This window comes from Lepisma saccharinum, chromosome 10 (assembly GCF_977018435.1).
Source record: "Lepisma saccharinum chromosome 10, izLepSacc3.1, whole genome shotgun sequence".
Classification (NCBI taxonomy): domain Eukaryota; kingdom Metazoa; phylum Arthropoda; class Insecta; order Zygentoma; family Lepismatidae; genus Lepisma; species Lepisma saccharinum.
The window spans coordinates 14,139,914-14,159,982 of record NC_139238.1 but is presented as its reverse complement, the minus strand read 5'-3'; the positions used below and the strand labels follow the sequence as shown (position 1 = coordinate 14,159,982).

At 36.1% G+C, this 20,069-nt stretch overlaps 1 protein-coding gene across 1 annotated transcript in view; it reads right to left on the bottom strand.

Annotated features, from left to right (window-relative positions):
* Positions 1-20,069, bottom strand: part of LOC145994472 (dynein axonemal heavy chain 1-like) — a 1,132,367-nt gene that overhangs the window by 134,042 nt on the left and 978,256 nt on the right. Inside the window, exon 47 of the mRNA XM_083130607.1 lies at positions 11,690-11,795. Coding sequence (XP_082986733.1) covers positions 11,690-11,795 — 106 coding nt within the window. The remainder of the gene's footprint in view (positions 1-11,689; positions 11,796-20,069) is intronic.

The window sequence follows — 20,069 nt, the reverse complement described above, 5'->3', positions numbered from 1 at the left end:
GGTAAAATTTCTTCTCGGAGAATACAATTTCTATGACGGACGGAAAATTTTGTTCACAATGGGAAAATTTCATTCAAGAACAAGAAATTTCCATTCATCGATCGAAGACTCTTTCGCAAGGTAAATTCCTTCCCGTACGAAAGTTTCCTTTACGAATACGACATATTGTTCCCAGAGGGAAACATTCACACACAGACGAAAATTCGCCATTAGGTAGCAACACTGCCCAGGCCAGTACAAACTAATTCGGACCAACTTTTCAACCCTTTGCTGCTTGCGATGGAAGTGTTGGGCAACGAAATCCGCTGACCACTGGAGAACAATCATCTCCCCACACCCCCTTCTACCCCCTTCAAGCCCCATCGGATGAGATTCAAACAACTCGTTCATTGACAAAAGCGAAGAGAATGCTTTATTTATTGCCGTCGTTTCCCAAACTAGCAGGAGACACTTGGAGATGCAGGTTTTCTCCGCCTTCCGCCCCGTCGCACCAGTTCAGTGATGCCAACCCCAACATAAAGGTGCTAAACCTAACATAATTGGAACATCATTGGAATCTAGCACCTTGTGTTCAGTGGCGTACCCGGGGGGGGGGGGAGGGGGCTTGGTGGGGGTCATAACTTTTCCTTTCGACCAGTATTCCAAAAAAAAAAAAAGAACGTCAAAGGCAGGAAAATATCACAAAATGAGGACTACTAAAAACATATAAATAGGCATATTGTGTGGCATAATGGTAAAACCTAGCATAATGTGGAAACGTTTCACTGGGAGTTTCAAAAGAACTGATTTTATGGATGTCGCTTTGTAATCAAGGGGTCCCGGGTTCGATACCCGGTGGGGGCACATAGTGGTTCGGATCCCACTTTAAACTGTAGGTCCAGCCCGATTAGCCTTTCTGGGCATAAAGTAACTAACTAATTATCTAGCCTTCTTAAACCCGAAGGTTAATGGCTGCAGCAACACAGGCCTTCCATCTTTCCCTATCTTCAGCAAGATCTATATACTCTTTTCCATCCATACCGATTTCCTTTAGGTCTATCTCAACGTTGTCCCTCCATCTTCGTCTTGACCTTCCTACAGGTCTCTTACCATCAGGTTTCCCAACAAGAATCCTGTAAACTCCTCTTTCCTCTCCCATTCGTGCCACATGGCCTGCCCACCTAAGTCTTTTTGATTTAATCATTCTAATAATATCCGGACATGAATACAAATTATGTACTTCTAAATTATGTAACCTTCTCCACTCACCTGTCTCCTCATCCCTTTTAGGTCCAAATATTTTCCTAAGGATCTTATTTTCAAATACTCTCAATTTCTGTTCCTCTTTCAATGTAAGGGACCAAGTTTCACATCCATATAATACTACAGGCAAAATTACTGTTTTGTATATTTTAACTTTTAGTTTCTTAGATATTAAACGAGAAGACAAAAGTTTATGAAGAGAGAAGTAACATACATTTCCTGAATTAAGCCTACTTTTTATTTCCTCTTTAATATAATTTTCATTTGTTAGTATTACTCCTAAGTATTTGAATTTGGAAACTGGTTCAAACGAGTTGTTATCAATAATTAGATTTTGATTATTACCTAACGCTTGGTTTCGGACTGTAAGCATATATTTAGTTTTCTCTTTGTTAACTTCCAAACCTATCTGTTTAGCAGTTTTGAAAAATATTTTAGCATTATTCTTAATTGTATTTTTATCATCCCCTAATAAGTCTACATCATCTGCATAAAGTGGACTTAAAAACTCAAACTCAATCTACTTCTCGGAGTGAATATATCTCAAACACAGCGCTGACGGGAGAAAACTGCTTGTTTCTTTGTGTTCCTGTGCGGCGCTTGGCAGAGGAAGTGTTGCTACATGAAGAGAATTTTACCTTGGTGAAGGGGAATCCAGGTTAAATATTCGGCGAAAAGGGAATTTGTTGTGAAAAATATAGAAATTGGCTGCCGGAGAATTTGATGTTATCGGACACCTTTTACTTACATGCTTGCATTGGTGTTTTTTTCTATTACATCTAATTGATCTAGATGGGGGTATATTAAATATATACAATAAATATGAATTGTTGCGGTAAACAACTCTATCCACCACATGTCAGTTGACCCCCTCCATTTTTTGCAATCCATTGTTTATCCTCCTCAATTTAGCTCTAGAGGAACATTTTATGGCATAAAATCTGTAGAAAGTGTGTGGTTTGGAGGGGGAGGGGGCGGTCAATTAAAACTAGCATGCTTTGTTCGTTGTTCGCGATTTTTCACACAACTTTTCCAGTCCAATGTTGACCAATTGTAGTTAATTTAGGAGCAGAAATTTACATTACATGACTACTGTTAGTAAATCAGTAACGCATATTTCAAGACTCCAAAAGTAGATGCAGAAATTGAACTTATAACTACAAACGTCGGAAAAACATAACAATTTTTTTTATTAATAATAGCATTATGATTGTTTATTAATAATAAGAAAGAATCGATCCTAGTAGTACATAGCATCATTTAGCATACTTTCACAGTGTAGACAGTATTTTTTCTTGCTCCGAGGTTGGCAACACTGCCTTCCAGTTGGGCGTTTAATTTGGTTCCCAGAAGACGCAACGAAGGGATTCGCGCCTCGGGGGGTATTTTAGCATCCGTTCGAGGTGACAGGATCCACACGAGAGAGAGAATTTCCAATACAGCTTTAAACGCTTTACTTGCGAGAAAGTGACAATGCCTGTGGCTTCTGGACTGCTCGCTTTGCAATGCAAGTTGGGTTGGAGTTGATTTGTGGCTAACGTAACGAGTAAACTTCTCTTCCACGTAATACACGCAGGAAACTGCATTATCGCGGTGAAACGAGTCGCTGCGAAAGCCAATATGATCCTCTGTGGATATCGGTGGCGTATTCTCTCATGTTAACTGGTTTATTGCATGTTAACTAACATTTTCACATACAGATATATAAATTGAAAAGGGTTAGTATAGTAGTGACAGCCCGAAGTTTCCACTGTTTAACGAACATCGCTGAAGCGACAGCATGTGCGGTGTTGCCACGTTTAACAGACATCTCTATTCTGTTGAATACAAAACTTTTTATAATATCGGTTTCGCAATGTGATTGATTGATTGGATTAAAATTTTTGGGTGCGTCGGCACCGCCGCAACGGAATTGCGTACACTTTAGATCCAGAATTGCGCACAAATCTCACTGACCTGTTTTGCCCAAAGATTTTGATCCAACATTGCCACTGAAAAAACCCTGTTTTTTTCATTAGACAAGTAGAGAGAGAGAAGTTAGGTTAGGTTAGGTTAGGTTAAACACAACAGAAGTGAGAACGACTTGAGAACATTTTACATCTGACAACATCGCCTCATTTTTTTGTGCGCAATCATGTACATTCTGACAGCTTATCAACGGCTTTTCAGATACCACTGATAAAACTGGAAAGGTGTTCGCAATCCCGCTGTAGCCCGTCTGCACTTTAGGCCATTTTGCAGCCTTCAATATACGCGTATACGGGGAAATATCCCCTGATCCAAAATTATTTCTGAATATGTTAAAGCAAGAGGTGTAAAGAGCTCCTTGGGAAAAATTAAAATTACAAGATTGTAAAGGGACGTGCACAAAACAAACACAACATATTAAAATATTAAGAATCAACTAAAAGCTTTCTCACATACAGTGAAAGAGTCCAACTATTCGCAAAATGCTAAAAACATTTGATAAAATTTGATCGTCATCCATCAACAGGGATGATAAACAGTTCGGAAGATTAAATGTCTGCTTGAGGAAAGCAAATTCGGCACATTCAACAAGAATATGCAGAATACTTAAAATAACGTCACAAACACGACCCATTGGAGGGTCCCGCTTTTGCAGCAAGTGACCATGCGTTAGGTGGCTGTGTCCAATACGTAGTCTGGTAAGAAGAACTTCCTCTCGACGTGAGGGTCGCGACGAGGAACGCCATGCACCTATGGTGGGCTTAATAGCGTGAAGCTTGTTCCCCGTTACCGCAACCCTCTCTTCCTGCCAAGTGTCAAGAAAGCAACGACGAAAAGCATTCTGCAAGTCCCTAGTTGCCAGAATGTAGATTGACAATGATAATAGGTTTCAGAAACAGCTGCATAGATCTTCAAAACAAGACAAGGATCGTATTTGTAGCACTACTCCAAAACTAAGAAAAAGTTGTTTCACAAAATTGATAACATTTTCTAACCTATTTAAAATTCAGAAAATTAAGAATTGTATTTAAAACATTTCTACCAGCACTGTATTTAAATTTCATGAAGATCGGTCGTTTGAAAAGGTCCATTTTTGTAGAAAATTCGAAGGCATACTCGAAAAGAAATTTGGTTACCATAGATTGACGTAGAATTGAATAAGCTAAATTTAGATGCTAACTCGTTTCAATGTAGGTCTACTGGTAAATTTTTAATTGGAGTCCAAACTCAAGTATCCATAATTTTTAATCCGATAGTAGGGCGGGGTTTGTGTCACGCTTGAGTTTAAAAAGTGAAAACCATGCCGGAGTGAGTCCGTCAGCGGATCGAAGAATGAGCCAAATTCTCCTGTGAAAACAGAGACAGGTTTGATCTTCGACATGCCGGAACATTAATCATTTGTTAACTCTATCCCAAAGCGACAGCTCTGTGAGGTCAAAGGTCTTCCTGGCGGCTTTTCGTCGGATGACGCGTACTCTGTGCTTCGACACTCACCACCACTTTTCCTAGTTTCCATTCTCGGGTTAGCCCTAGCTTACCCGTGCAGTACAAGTACCTGAGAGAGCTCAGATGTTCACACATTTTTTTAACACTAAAATTCAAGAAACCAATTTGTTATTGAATCAGTGCTTCCTTTATTGTTTATGTGGGTGACGTTTTATAATAATTACAAAATTTACCGTAAAAAAATAAGAACCAATTATTGCATAAGTGTCACACATATATTTTATCATTCACTAAACATTAAAAAAAATATACAGGGTGTCCATAAATTATCTTTACAACTTTAGACTTGACTCTCTCTAGCCTTCTTAAACCCGAAGGTTCATGGCTGCAGCAACACAGGCCTTCCATCTGTCCCTATCTTGAGCAAGATCTATATACTCTTTTCCATCCCTACCGATTTCCTTTAGGTCCATCTCAACGTTGTCCCTCCATCTTCGTCTTGGCCTTCCTACAGGTCTCTTACCACCAGGTTTCCCAACAAGAATCCTGTAAACTCCTCTTTCCTCTCCCATTCGTGCCACATGGCATGCCCACCTAAGTCGTCTTGATTTAATCATTCTAATAATATCTGGACACGAATACAAATTATGTAGTTCTAAATTATGTAACCTTCTCCACTCACCTGTCTCCTCATCCCTTTATGACAATAAAAATAATACATTGTCATAACTCCATTTGAAAAAGGTTAGGCTAAGTCCAAAGTTCCACATTTGTGCAATATTTATAATAATTTAGTTATATGATTGCTCAAAATTTTATTCAAATAATACAATTAAATGTCTGAAATTACTACTTAAACCTATTCCATTAAATATAATGTTTAAAAAAGCCAATTTGTATATCATGACAAAATTATCAAATTGTGAAATATTCTGAATTCATATTCATAACAGTTATTTTTGACTGACAAAATGAAAAACAAATATTTTAAATCATATGTGTTCTTTCTGACAAGAAAGATATGATACTTTCAAATTTATAATTAAATTTATTGAAATTATGTACATTTGCATTGGCATCAAGATTTATATACAAAGGTCAACTCTTTAAAATTGTTCAATGTATAATATGATGTCATACTTGGTATTTTGTATCAACATTCAAAAAATGGTAATTGTAATCATTAGATAAGTATATTGTGATATACATAGTAAAATAGCAGTAACAGAGCAAATATGTACATTTACTACACAAACATTCAAGCTGTTAAGCACTTATGGACAAAAATATAAAACAAAAACAATTGAAGATAACTCATACTAAAAAATCTGGCTTGAACTAGTTGCTCTAATACTAGTTGTCTGGGACTTGGAGAAATCTCATGATGGATGGGAGATAAGTAAAAAGGTGGCTGTTGGGGAAGGTTTGATATTGGTATAAATCTGGATATTTTGAGAGATTATACTTGATAAGTTAATCTTTAATAGTTTGTTTAAACTATATAGAGACATTTTGTTGATGATAGAAGCTTGAAAATGCTTTTATAATGGAATAGTCTTTCAAAAGAAAAAGGAAAGATTTGGGACTGGTGAAAAGTGCCTAGTTTGAAAATTGGAAGCAGGAAATTATTATCTGCTGGCATCTGCATTAACTAACTAGTAAATGAATATTTCATTATCTAAAATGAAATGTTATGAGAAATAAGACTAAGTGAGTGAAATATTTTCTGCATTTTGGATGTGAATAAGCCAAATGTGAAGTTTTGAAAATTGAAGGAAGTCATCTTGTAGACCTGATTGAGGAATTTGACATGTTGAGTGTGCTCAGCTGTAGAACTGATAGATGCCAAAATATTTAGAGAAGGACTTGCTATGCCTCGCAAGGAGACAGTAAAGAAGTGTTTTCTTCATATAAATAACATTATATGTTATAAATGTTCTTTCAAATAATTGCATAATTTGATGCTCTTGTAACTTTTGTTATTTCTAGTTATTTTATCAATGTAATTATTATAAAAATATTTATTTTATATTATATAAGCACTATTCTTCATATGTAAGCTGGTATTCCTTTTCAACATATATCCGTAGCTACCTACTGAGCTATAACATTGATTTGAATTTTTGACAGTTATATACATAAAATAATGTGCCAACCAAGACTTCATATTTAACCGAGGACATTTATCAAAGTGAATGATTAGTTGAGAGATAGATTGGACTGAATTGTCTTCTTGATATTTAGTCACACTTTCTTCTATTTTCATCACGTTCTATTTATCGTTATACCTTTTAGGTCCAAAGATTTTCCTAAGGATCTTATTTTCAAATACTCTCAATTTATGTTCCTCTTTCAATGTAAGGGATCAAGTTTCACATCCATATAATACTACAGGCAAAATTACTGTTTTGCATATTTTAACTTTTAGTTTCTTAGATATTAAACGCGAAGACAAAAGTTTATGAAGAGAGAAGTGACATGCATTTCCTGAATTAAGCCTACTTTTTATTTCCTCTTTAATATAATTTTCATTTGTTAATATTACTCCTAAGTATTTGAATTTGGAAACTAGTTCAAACTAGTTGTTATCAATAATTAGATTTTGATTATTACCTAACACTTGGTTTCGGCCTGTAAGCATATATTTAGTTTTCTCTTTGTTAACTTCCAAACCTATCTCTTTAGCAGTTTTGAAAAATATTTTAGCATTATTCTTAATTGTATTCACATCATCCCCCAGTAAGTCTACATCATCTGCATATGCTAACAACTGAGTCACACCATTTAATTTTAGTCCTTCTTTAGTTTCTTTTACCTTCCTAACAGCATATTCTAAGGCAAAATTAAAGAGCAATGGAGATAATGCATCTCTATGTTTCAACCCATCATGAATTGTAAATTTGTCAGATCATTACTTAATTCATGAAGACTTTCTTTACCAATCATGGGTTTAAATGTCTCTTCTTTGCCAATCTGTGCATTACAGTCACCTAACAGAATTTTCATATCATACTGAGAAAATTTATCAAAGACCTGTTCTAACTCTGTATAAAAATCATTTTTAGTATTATCATCTTTATCTTCCGTTGGTGCATGTATGTTTATTAAAATAATTTTACATCACCTACCCTGCAAAACTGCATATGATATCCTATCATTAATAAATTCTACTGTTTTAAGAGCCGAGATAATTCTATTATTTATAAAAAAGCCTGTTCCAAAATTATGATTTTCAGTACCACCATAGAAAAAAGTATAATTTTTAATTTTACAATTCCCTTCTCCTGGCCACCTAACTTCCTGGACAGCTATTACATCTAATTTATACTTAACTATCTCATTAACTATACACTGAAATGCCCCAGGCCGGTAAAGACACAGAACATTCCAGGTGCCTAATTTAATATCCTTATTTCTAACGTAGATCTTATCCTTATTCCTGGGACCTCCCAAAGTAGTCCCCACCCGGAGATCCGAACGGGGGACTATTTTACCTCCGGAATATTTTACCTTGGGAACATCCATGGCCTTTTATTGCTGATTCTTGACATGGCTTTTTTCCGCGGTGGCTCAGTCGGTAACGCGTCTGACTACCATGCTAAAGGTCCCGGGTTCGATCCCCGGCCGGTTCAAATGCGGGAACTTTTCTAACGATGGAAGCGGCCCCGACCCCCACCCAGCGTCGAATAACATGGCTACCTGGGGGAAACCCTCAGGGGTAAAGGCGGTCAGGGGCGTGATGCTGATCACATCACCCCCACTCACGACCGGATGAAGAAAGTGTGGGGCGTTACCCCCACACCCCCTATACGCCTTCATGGCGTGGTGCTATGCACAGGGGAGCACTTTTTTTTTCTTTTGAATAACTTAAAAACTATACTAGATAATGACAAACTGTTTTCAACATGTGACAAGAAAACTCAAAGTTCTTTTATTTTCCAGGTGACGCAGATTTGACGAATAATGTGGACGCCACAGGAAGAAGCTCAGTGTGTAGCGTGAGGAAGTCCGATAACCAAGTGCAACGAAACTTTCGGACACAGTATGGAAGGGAACCACTATCCCAACCCACCATTTTGTGCACTGTTGCTCGTGGCATTTGCCAACTCTCTGGCTGCCGTACGCAATGATTTTGTTGGACTCCTTGCAAATGCCTGCCGCACCCTGTCCAAGTTGGCGTCTGACACAGATGACTGACCCGCCCCCTGTTTATGGAAAACACTACCCGTTTCCATGAATGACGTATGCCAAGCCCGAATGGTGGGTCGGGACGGTGCTTCCCTTGCACACCCACCACGTGAATTTTGTCTCCCTAGTAATATTTGGGAACATGCTAGGGAACAATGAAAATGTATTTTTCATTTTTAATGAAAATATTTAATGTTCAAAAGTCGATAAAGAAGAGGTGGTTGGATTGGCAGCTCCTCCTCCCTCTTCGGTTAAGTTACTGTTAAGGCACTGGATGTCGTCGTTGCATATTTCTCTGGCAGATGGCAGTACCTTCCCAGTTGACTTATTTACCTTCCAACTGAATTATTTTCCTTCCCAATTGCCTATTTTTCCTGAAAAATTTCTATGTTTATTTACTTGGAAGATGCTTCTATATCCTGTCACATGTTAATTTTCCTATGATATTCTCTATTTCCTGCCACATAATTAGTTTTCCTGGTTAATAATTTATTCTACACAGTTAATAACAACACTTGCTTATTTCTACCAAATGATTGTAGATGTTTTCTATCCGTTCTAGTTTAACAATATGCTGGTTATTTCTCGTATTAACCATAACGTACAATCAACGAATTTGGTAGCACTGTGTAATTTATACAGCACAATTATAATACTCATTAAAAACAATCAAATAACATCGGTCTAACTGCTGTTGCATTAACAAGCAAATTATTGTACTTCTAATTGGCGCTAGAGTACTGTTAAGTTAAGGGCGACAGTGAAAATAAGTAATTGAAGGTGGAGAGAGGAGACACATGAAAAGCAACTGTGCCGCCTTCGTTAAAGAAACCATCCAAACATTCGCCTTGAGTGACCGAAGGAAATCTACAGGAAAGAAAAAACAGGCAATGTGTTTGGCCGCAAAGTTTGACCCGACGCTGAAAAAGAAGCAGTACATTTAACCACTCCTGCAAGCCACTTGGTGAAAAAGTTTATGTTTTCTACCGTCAAACCCTGTGCGGCGCTGCGTTATATTTTGTTACACTTTGCATTTACATTTGCGTTTTTCTTAAATTTTCTTTGAATTTCAGCCACATTTGGCTATTCTCGACGATGTCGATGAATGATTAAATTATATTGATGAAGAGACACTCACAAAATAACGCTCAAATCAAGGACGGGAAGAATCGCCGAGTCACGAATTGATCCTTCGATGCGCTCGGACAAGAAGTCGGGCCTCTAGCTCTGCTGTTTTGATATCTACTGATGTGCTGTCACAATGTGCTGTGCTGTGTTGTTTTGGAATTTTCAGTTGTCTTGTGCCATTACGATGTGCGGTGTTGTTTTGTGCTGTTTTGATATCGTCCATTCCAGGGGTTCTCAACCTGGGGAGCGCGCCCCCCTGGGGAAGCGTGGTGAGCAATGAAAAATATATACATGAATTATCCCCCCCCCAAAAAAAAGATGTGGCAAACACAAACCCCTTGTGTAGGTCTCAGAGAAGAAACTTCTGCAAATAGTTCTCTCTGTCACTCATTAATTGTGTTCTTAAGAAGTAAAACCAAATGATGTAGCTTGAAATTTTAACTGCAGTGAGAGCAGAGTGCTTTGTAATGTAGGCCTATTAAGCACTTTTATTAATTAATGAAAATGTTCTATCAACAAAACAAGTATTAGTATTTTTTTAATATCTGTAATAATAAAAGCATTGTAAAATATTCTTTGAGTTAGATTTATTAACCCTAACAGCACAGTTTTGTACATCAATAATTCATTACTCTCAGAAGGAGGGAGTGTGGACTAATTTGAGGACGCAAAGGGGAGCGCAGGCCCAAAATGGTTGAAAACCCCTGGTGCATTGCAGTGGTTCTCAAACTTCTTCCTCATTGTACCCTTTAATCGTAACTAAACGTCTAATTTATCCCCACCATAGGTTTTCGAATAGTGCGTTTTGGGGATTTTCTTTGGCTGCCTGATTGGTGGGGCTTTTTTGATATGTTGGAGGCGTGTATCTCCAATATGGCATTTGGGCTGTATGTGGAAAGATGATAAACAAATATACATTGAAATCCCACGTTTACAATCTTTATGAAAATGTGAAACACATGTATGCTAAGAAGTATATGAAAGAAACTTCAATTTCCAAATTTTTTCCCCCAGAGTTGTTGAAGAAAATAGTGAACAACGAAAAGAAGTTTGTAAACAAATTGTCAAGCACAATTTTGGAGTTTTTATTGTAATCATCAGAGTTTCTAGTGAGAAGGATGTCCCTGCACAAGCTGACAGTTTCTTGATATCGGGTTGTGCACCTGAAACTTTCAAGCGAGGATTCGGCTTCAAATATAGTATATTATAGATTTCGAACGAGTATATTATTTCAAAACATATGAAATAAAGAAAAGAGTGTCAGTGACAAAATCAGCCTTATTTTCCTGTTGATTTTTAATGCTATTAAGTCTCAAACAATGAAGTCTGCTCTACACACCTGCAGTAAAAATGTCGTGTGGGTATTCTCGACATTTCTCTTCCGAGCTGATTGCGTACCCCTGGGGGTACGCGTATCACAGTGTGAGAACCACTGGTCTATTGTATTGTGCCATTACGATGTATGGTGTTGTGCTGTTTCGATATCTACTGTTGTGTGGTACCGTTTCGGTGTGTGATGTACTGTATTGCTTTGATATAATTACTGTTTGTTGTGCTGTGCTGTTTTCATATCTACTGTTGTATTGTGTCGTTACAATGTGTGGTGTTGTGCTGCTCTATTTATATCACGTTATATATTTTATTAACACTTGTGTTTTCGTGTATTTTACGTCGACTGTCTACCTCTATGTATCTACAGGCCTTGACTAGTTCTTACCGAGATCCTTCTGGGCATCAGCGGCAATAGCTTCCGTCTGCATCTTCTTCAAACTTGCTTCCATTTCCTCCTTCTCTATCTTTTTCTTCGTCTCTTCTGCCACTTCCTGCAAGCATGAAAGAACCACACTTAGAATCAGGTAATTGCAGAACGCCAAAACATAATATGAAACGGCAGATCAAAACGAAACCTCGATCTAACAAAACACTTTGTTTCACGAGTATTTCAAACGGACCGTTTCCCAACAAGTTGCCGAAGCAGGAAATATGCTCGTGAAACGTAAATAATTTGTTCGGTGAAACTTCTTGAGTCAAATTGCCATGATGGAACCAAGTTTACTATTTTTATTTTAATGCAAAGAATGATAGTCTCGCATCAGTTGTGCCTTTATTTCAATATCGTCGGAATGTGCACTGCTACTAAAATAAACAAATGGTGTACAAAGTAGTATACATTTCTCCCTATGTTGCAAGTGGAAGCGTTTTTTGAAGCTTATTCACAGGCCAACCTCAAAAAAACTTTCTTATTACTTTCAGCCCTTACTTATGTATGTATTTTTGCGTGCTGAACGATAAAAAAAAGCGTAAAAAGTGTGTAGGACGTACCGTTTGTTCACAATTTTAATTTTACCACTAAATGTGGGTTACGGCTTACTGGATTCTTATAAAAATCACTAACTTACTGTTGTTTGCTTTTCTGTTGCAGGAAACCGTACCACTGTAAGTTGGAAGTCACTGAACTAAATGAATCATCAATAGCACGATATTTAAAAGTGGTGGTGTTGATTTCAAAGTGTGAAAAGGGCTCATTTGAGTTTGTGTTGTGCAATATGGCAACTCGTGGTTGTGTAAATTCTCCAAATACATTCTGGTACATTTGTGGTCAATTTGCGATACGTAAACATCAACAAAACATCACAGACTTCATTAAAAAAGTGTACTTTGCATATTTTGGCATTAACTTGGGCGACCAAGATAAATGTTGGGCACCGCACAAAGTATGCTATGTGTGCGTAGATGACTTAAGGAAATGGTCAAAGGGAATGAAAGAAGTTTCAGATTTGGCATACCAATGGTGTGGAGAGAACAAACGAACCACAGTGACAATTGCTATTTTTGTTGCACTGATGTTAGTGGTTACAATTCCAAAAACAACAACAAAAAAATCAATGTATACCCAAATCTTCCATCTGCCAGCCACCCGATCCCTCATGGTCCAGGCTTTCCTATACCTGAACCTCCAGAGTCAGTACAAGATATTGTAGTTCCCACAAACACGTCAAGTGATACTGATCCAGCTGAATCAAGTGAAGAAGATGATACTTTCGAGTGTGGTATAAATCGGAACCGTGAAGTGTTTACTCAATCTGAACTCGGTGACCTTGTGAGAGACCTAGGTCTAACCAAAGAAAAAGCCGAACTACTTGCATCTAGATTGAAAGAAAATAATTTACTGGCTGAAGATACAACTGTTCGTTTCTATAGGAAGAAAGAGTTGCATCTTACTTTGAACAAGATGATGACGTGGTATTTTGTTCCGACATACCTAGATTAATGCGTGAATTTGGAATAGAAAGAAAAGAGAAGGTGATCGAGATATTTTTGTTCTGAAAACAATTGAAGATGTTGATAAGTTAGTATAATTTGAAATGGCTTCACAAAAGGATGTATATGTAATAACTGATGACATAGATAACTTGAAGCAATAAATGGCTTCGTCTGATATTATGGTTTACTATCAAAATGTGAGGGGTCTCAATACAAAAACTTATGAGTTTTATGTAAATAATATAGCAAGTAGATACGATATTATTGTCTTAACAGAAACATGGTTACATGATGGGGTCCTAAGCAGTGAATTATTTCATGATAATTATAGGGTCTTTCGTCATGATAAAACTGGTAATCATAAAGGAGGTGGTGTTCTTATTGCAGTTAAAAATAAAATACCTTCAGATGTTGTTGATCTAAAATGTAATCTTGATATGTTATGTATTAAAGTCTCTATATGTAACAAATTGTATTATATAATCGGGATCTATATCTCTCCTGCTTCCAAAATTGATATCTATAAATCATTTTACAATTTGTTTGAATGCAAAGAAGAGTTACAAAATAATCTATTTATAATTGGAGACTTTAATTTACCGTTGATATCTGACTGTTCATACAATCTACAAGAAGGTGGGCCCTGTTATAAATTGTTGCAAAACTTTTTAAGTTTTTATGATTTACATTCAATAAACAATGTTAAGAATGGCAATAACAGAACCTTAGATCTTATACTTACTAATGTGTATAGTAACATTACAGTATCTAGAGATGAATATCCTCTTGTTAAGGAGGATATACATCATCCTGCATTAATTATAAATGTGTCTATGGAAATAAAGTTCAAGAGTATTAAAAATAATATCACTCTGAAAAGGAACTTTTGTAAAGCAAACTTTATGCGCATGTACGAATTATTACGAGGTATAGACTGGGCTTATTTATACAAAATAGGTAATGTAGAAGAGGCCATAACTTATTTTTATAATGTAATTAATAAGGTATTTGATGAAACTGTTCCATATAAGAAAACTAATATGCACAGCAAATATCCACGATGGTTTACCGTAGAAATTATTAATAAATTAAACTAAAAGAATATCATAGAAAACGAAAGAAAGATAGTGTAAATAACGAGGTAGAATATAAAAAGCTTAGAAAAATAACTAAAATATTGATAGATAAAGCATACAAAATCTACATCAAAGAAATAGAACAAAATATACAAAAATATACCAAAGAATTCTGGGAATTTGTGCAAAGTAAAAGGGGCAAGAGAACCAATTATAATCCTACAATGGTCTTTGGAAATAAATTACTTGAAACGAGTCAACATATTGTTAATGGCTTTGCGTCCTATTTTAAATCAGTGTATGTAGATAGTACTGGTGTTTATAATCCATCAGAATATTCTAAAACGGAAGTCCCTTATGAACTATCAATTAGGACAATAACATCTAAAGAATATTTTGAAGCCATAAAAAAATTGAAACCAAAAAAATCAACTGGGCCGGATGAAATCCCTCCTTACGTATTAAAAGCATGTGCAGAAATATTAGAAAAACCTTTGTGTTCAATATTCAATTTAATAATAAAAAATCAATACTTCCCCAATCTATGGAAATTAACGCAAGTCTGCCCCATTTTAAAAACAGGAGATTCTAGAAATATAGAAAATTATAGACCCATTGCAATTTTATGTGCACCAGCAAAAGTATTTGAACATATTATATATATGCGAATATTTAATCATGTAAAGAGTTTTATAAGTGAAAGTCAACATGGATTTTTTACTGGTAGATCGACAACAACGAATCTAATTAATTTTGTCCAATATGCACATAACATATTGCATGATCGTTCAAGTATGCATGTAATTTACACTGATTTCTCCAAAGCATTTGATAAAATTAATCATGATGTCTTGTTAAAAAAACTTTCAAGCTTTGGGTTGACACATAATTTTTTATCTCTTATTGAGTCGTACTTGAATCATAGGAAACAGTATGTAACATATAAAAATGCTAAGTCATATATGTATACTGCACAGTCAGGGGTACCTCAAGGATCCAACTTAGGACCATTGTTTTTTCATTCTTTTCATAAATGATTTACCGTTACATGTTAAACATTCATATTGTTTAATGTATGCTGATGATGTAAAGTTATATAAACAAATTAATGGGCCCCAGGATGTTATGAAACTACAAACAGATTTAAACAGCTTGTTTGAGTGGAGTGTTAAAAGTAATCTTGGACTCAAAATCAAGAAATGCTGTTTTATGATAATATCAAATACAGAACATACCACACATTATGAATACTTCATTAATCAGGAAAAACTGAAACAAGTGAAAAGTATTAAAGATCTGGGAGTAATAATTGATTGTAAACTAGAGTTTCATGAACATATATCTCATATAATAAATAATGCGTATAGATCTTTGGGTTTACTGATAAGAAATTGTCTCAATTTTAGCAGTTCTACTTCTATTAAGCTTCTGTATAGTGCCTTAGTTAGAAGCAAACTAGAATATACATCTATTGTTTGGTCGCCACTTTACAAAACCCACATAAAACAAATAGAACAAGTGCAAAAAAAGTTTTTGAGATACCTATATTGCAAGAGGTACAACATGTCTGCATACGCAAACAGAGTTTCATATGTCCTTTTACTGAAGGAATTCTCATTTATGACACTCAGCAATAAAAGAGAATTAGGACAACAGATATTTCTTTATAAAATTATAACTAGATTGTTGGATAATAGAGAGTTTCTTCACCAAATATGTTTCAATGCTAGCACATGTAATTTAAGAAAAAGAAATTTATTGCTATATAATATCCCTAAAACTGAAAAGTACAAACAATCACCATTAATTAGAATGAGTAGTATGTATAATAGAATAACATCCACAAATCCAAATATTGACTTGAATCTTAACATTTTGGAATATAAAAATGCTATCAAAGCCACACTTAACAGAGATACTTTCACAAATGGTTGATTATTTATTGTATTTATTAATTATTGCCGAATATGTTCTATATGTATCCCTATATCCACATAAATGTGTGTGTGTGTGTATATATATAATGTAAATATATGTATGTAGATAAGCTTAAGGATATGTGCCCATTAATATGTGTATGTATTTATTTCATTGTTGTTTCTATCTTATTGTGATCATATTTATTCTGTACACCTCATGTGAAAGGTGATAATATTGGTTGAGGATATATGAATAATTTATGTGTGTTGTGTATATGTTTGTATGTGTGTATGTATATGTAGATGTGTGTGTGTGTGTGTGTATATATATATATATATATATATATATATATATATATATGTGTGTGTGTGTGTGTGTGTGTTGTGTGTGTGTGTGTGTGTGTGTGTGTGCGAGCACGTCATTACTCTACGATATATAAGTGTACTTATGTTATAGTTAATAACTATGTAATATGTATGCATGTTATTTAATCCCATTTATATTCATATTCACATTATTTATGTTATATTAATGCCTCTGTAATTGGAGATATCCTTTCTCTGTAGAAGGCAAATAAATAAATAAATAAATAAATAGAGTATGAAAAAGAAGCTTGGAGGCTATTTCCTGTAAAAGAAGCTTAAAAGGTGTTCTCAAATCAAATCGATCATTCAGTCAATACCATCATGCCTAACTGCATGCGAAGATCGAGTACCAGGCAGGGATGGAAATTTTGCTGTAATTATCGTAAGACATAATATTTAACTTTTCTTGCATTAAGCACCGTTTAATGGAATTATAAATAATAAAATAAACCGTAATAGAGGCTTATCGGCCTCCTCTTATCTCTTATGAGCCATTGTGGATATTCATATATTAAATAACTATATATATATATATATACATTGTATATATGGGGGAAGAGATTGTAAAATCTGGTTGACGGATTTGAAAACCTGCCTCCCCACTCCAAAATAAGTTCCGACGTCCCTGTTATTGGTCATATAATTGTATAGGTATATAAGTAAGAATTTTACTTGAGTATGCTAAGTATTTTATCAGAATTAGAAAATATTAGTATGGGAATCATGATGCTAAATACATTCTAGAGGGTTGGTATGTAAATAGGGTGAATTACATTGTTCATATAATTGTATATATAAGAATTTTTACTTGAGTATATTAAGTATTTAATCAGTAATTGCAAAAAAAACTGTACGTGATAGAGAAAAACGGAAATCGTGTTTTGGATTCAGCACACTCAGAAACATAAAATTCAGCTGAATTCACAAAAAAAAGTTTTTTAAAAGTCAATTTTGGTAGGCCTGTGATTAAGCTAGATACGATGCTTGAAAAAATATGATGAAAAATATTTGTCAGAATCCTAGGCATTCCTTATGGAGAAAAAACGCAACAACTTCAAGTTGCGGCTAATCAAATGGAAGTTTCGACCTTTCCGCCTGCCAATCAAATCCTTAACCTGCCCTCTTTCTGTTCATGGTTTTTTTCTGATACATCTGAAGTTTGATATTCTCAAGAGAAAAATACAAGTATAAATAATACTCCCATAGCGTAATGCTAGATTTTCTACCGCTCCTACAACCATCCAGTGCACAGACCTCTCTTCCTCCCAGTTCGTCGCAGCGAAAGATCGGTGGAGGAGGAGCCGTTTAAGGTTCTCGCGTCTGACTGGAAACAAACTAATCCTCCTGCCCTTAACCTATGCAGCCACAGGGGCGCGTCAAGTATCTGAGCGCTCAGCGAGCAACGTGATCGCTCAGCTACTTGACGGCCAAATAGGCGTTGCTCCGCGAGCGCTTCTCACTTGATCGCTGAGCGAACTTGAACCTTGCTCGCCACAGGTTTGAGCCACAGAATATAGCGTTTCTGTGTTACGATCTCGTGAGGCAAAGGGAAGAAGAGGATAACTGTATGAGGATAGCGGGATGGCGAGCTACGAGTGGCGTGGCGACCAATGAGGGAACACTTATGAATTAGTGATGAACGGGTTGCGATATAGCGTAATTAGAGAGGAAGTTCAAGTAACAGAAGGTGATGTAATATTCCAGTTTTTGTAATTGTATTAAAATGAAAGTGTTGTTTATTCCAAATAATAAACATTAAATATACATCTTAGTTTTGGAAAGTTGTGCAAGGGTGTGAAAATGAAAATTTCGACAGTTTTGTTTACATCAACTATTCTATTTCCATAATTAACAGCTTTTCAAACACCGAAATCTTGTCCACTCGACGCAGCCACATTGACCACAGATTATTCAAAGGCACTGATATTTTGATCAATGAGCAAACAGCGTCAAGTAAGTGATCTGTCTGCTCAACGAGCGAAAATCTTGCTCAGCGACCGTCGCTGAGATAGTTGACGGGCTCCAGGTTTGAATCACCACAAAACACAGTGTGTGTGTGTGTGTGTGAAAGAACTAGTGAGAAAGAAATCACCGCCACTCTGAAAATACTATTTCAGTCGTTAAAACTCATCAATTAGAAAAAAAACAAGGACGTGATCTTGTCATACACAGTATGCATTCTCTAAGTTGAGCGTTACAAAAACTTCTCGAAGTACAATTATTACCGCACCGAGACCATTTTCACGAGTGAAACACCGAGTTTCGTGCGCGATACTGCAACAAATTATGAGATTAAAGAAAGTTCTTGTTTATCTTTTTATCTGCTCTGTATATCAGGCATCAGTTCCAGGAACAAGCCTCTACTCCAACATAAAGACGTTGGAATTTTTCCACCCGCCAAGGTGGATGAGGCCTTAGGGACTTAATTGCTAGGCGACTGAGCTTGGCTTCCAAAGTGTTTGAAAAACAGCGGAAAATTTAAGAGGTTTAATTAAAATTCATGAGCATTATTCCCCTGACACTGAACTCTATCCTACTTCAGGGCACAAGAGTGCCTTATCGCACGAGCTGCTTCTTAATATTCCAGAAACTATACTCAAGTTTTTGTTTAGCCCGAAAAGTGGTGCCATCTGGGATTAGTTCCCAGCCTCCGTTACGTAAACCCGGAGATAAATGAAAATTATTCATTCTGCCTCTTCTTGAAGTGGTTTCCAAAGTACTGTGCCCTTATTTTAGATAACCTTTCTGCGGCCCCTACAGAAACCACTGATATATGCATATTGCGGTTGTAACCTACCTCTTCCGTACAAGATATTTATCTAAACTTCCGTAGAAGAGAGGAACGAGGCTTCAATTAAGCTACCATGAACCTTTCGAGTCATTTTTACTACGGAGAGTCTAATTGGAAACCTTATTTTTTATGTAGTTCATTTCTGAACGTAAGGTTGTACAAGTTTGCTGCGTTTTATTGGGTTGATGCATATGTTCTTAGACTTTTAGTTTGGTATGGCAACACTGCGGTGTTAGAGAGTTTGTTTAACGTTTGTCAATTGGAGTGACATTGTTGTGCTTGTGAATACGCATCATTGAATTTTGCAGATTTGAAGGAAGGCAGTGTTATTTGTGAGCTAAAGAACAACAAGTGGAAATAAAATAACACTTCCGATAGAGTCACTCGGGGGAATATGCCCATCGGGGTTCAATGCCCACCCCCTCGTATCTCGCGCAACGTTAATGTTATGGCAACTCTCCGACTCGTGGAGAGACGAGGCAGCAGGTTGAGAGCTTGTGAGAAGAATCTGAAGCCATTCAGGGTTAATTTCATGAGGTAATAATTTTTTTGACGTTGTTGTATTAAGAGTGTGCAATAATATTCCCAAGAGAGAAAGAAACTGAATTATATTTGGTGTAAAGATCAAGAGTCAGGAAAACATATCTGCAGAGTGAAACTGCCGCATGGTGCTCAGAGTTG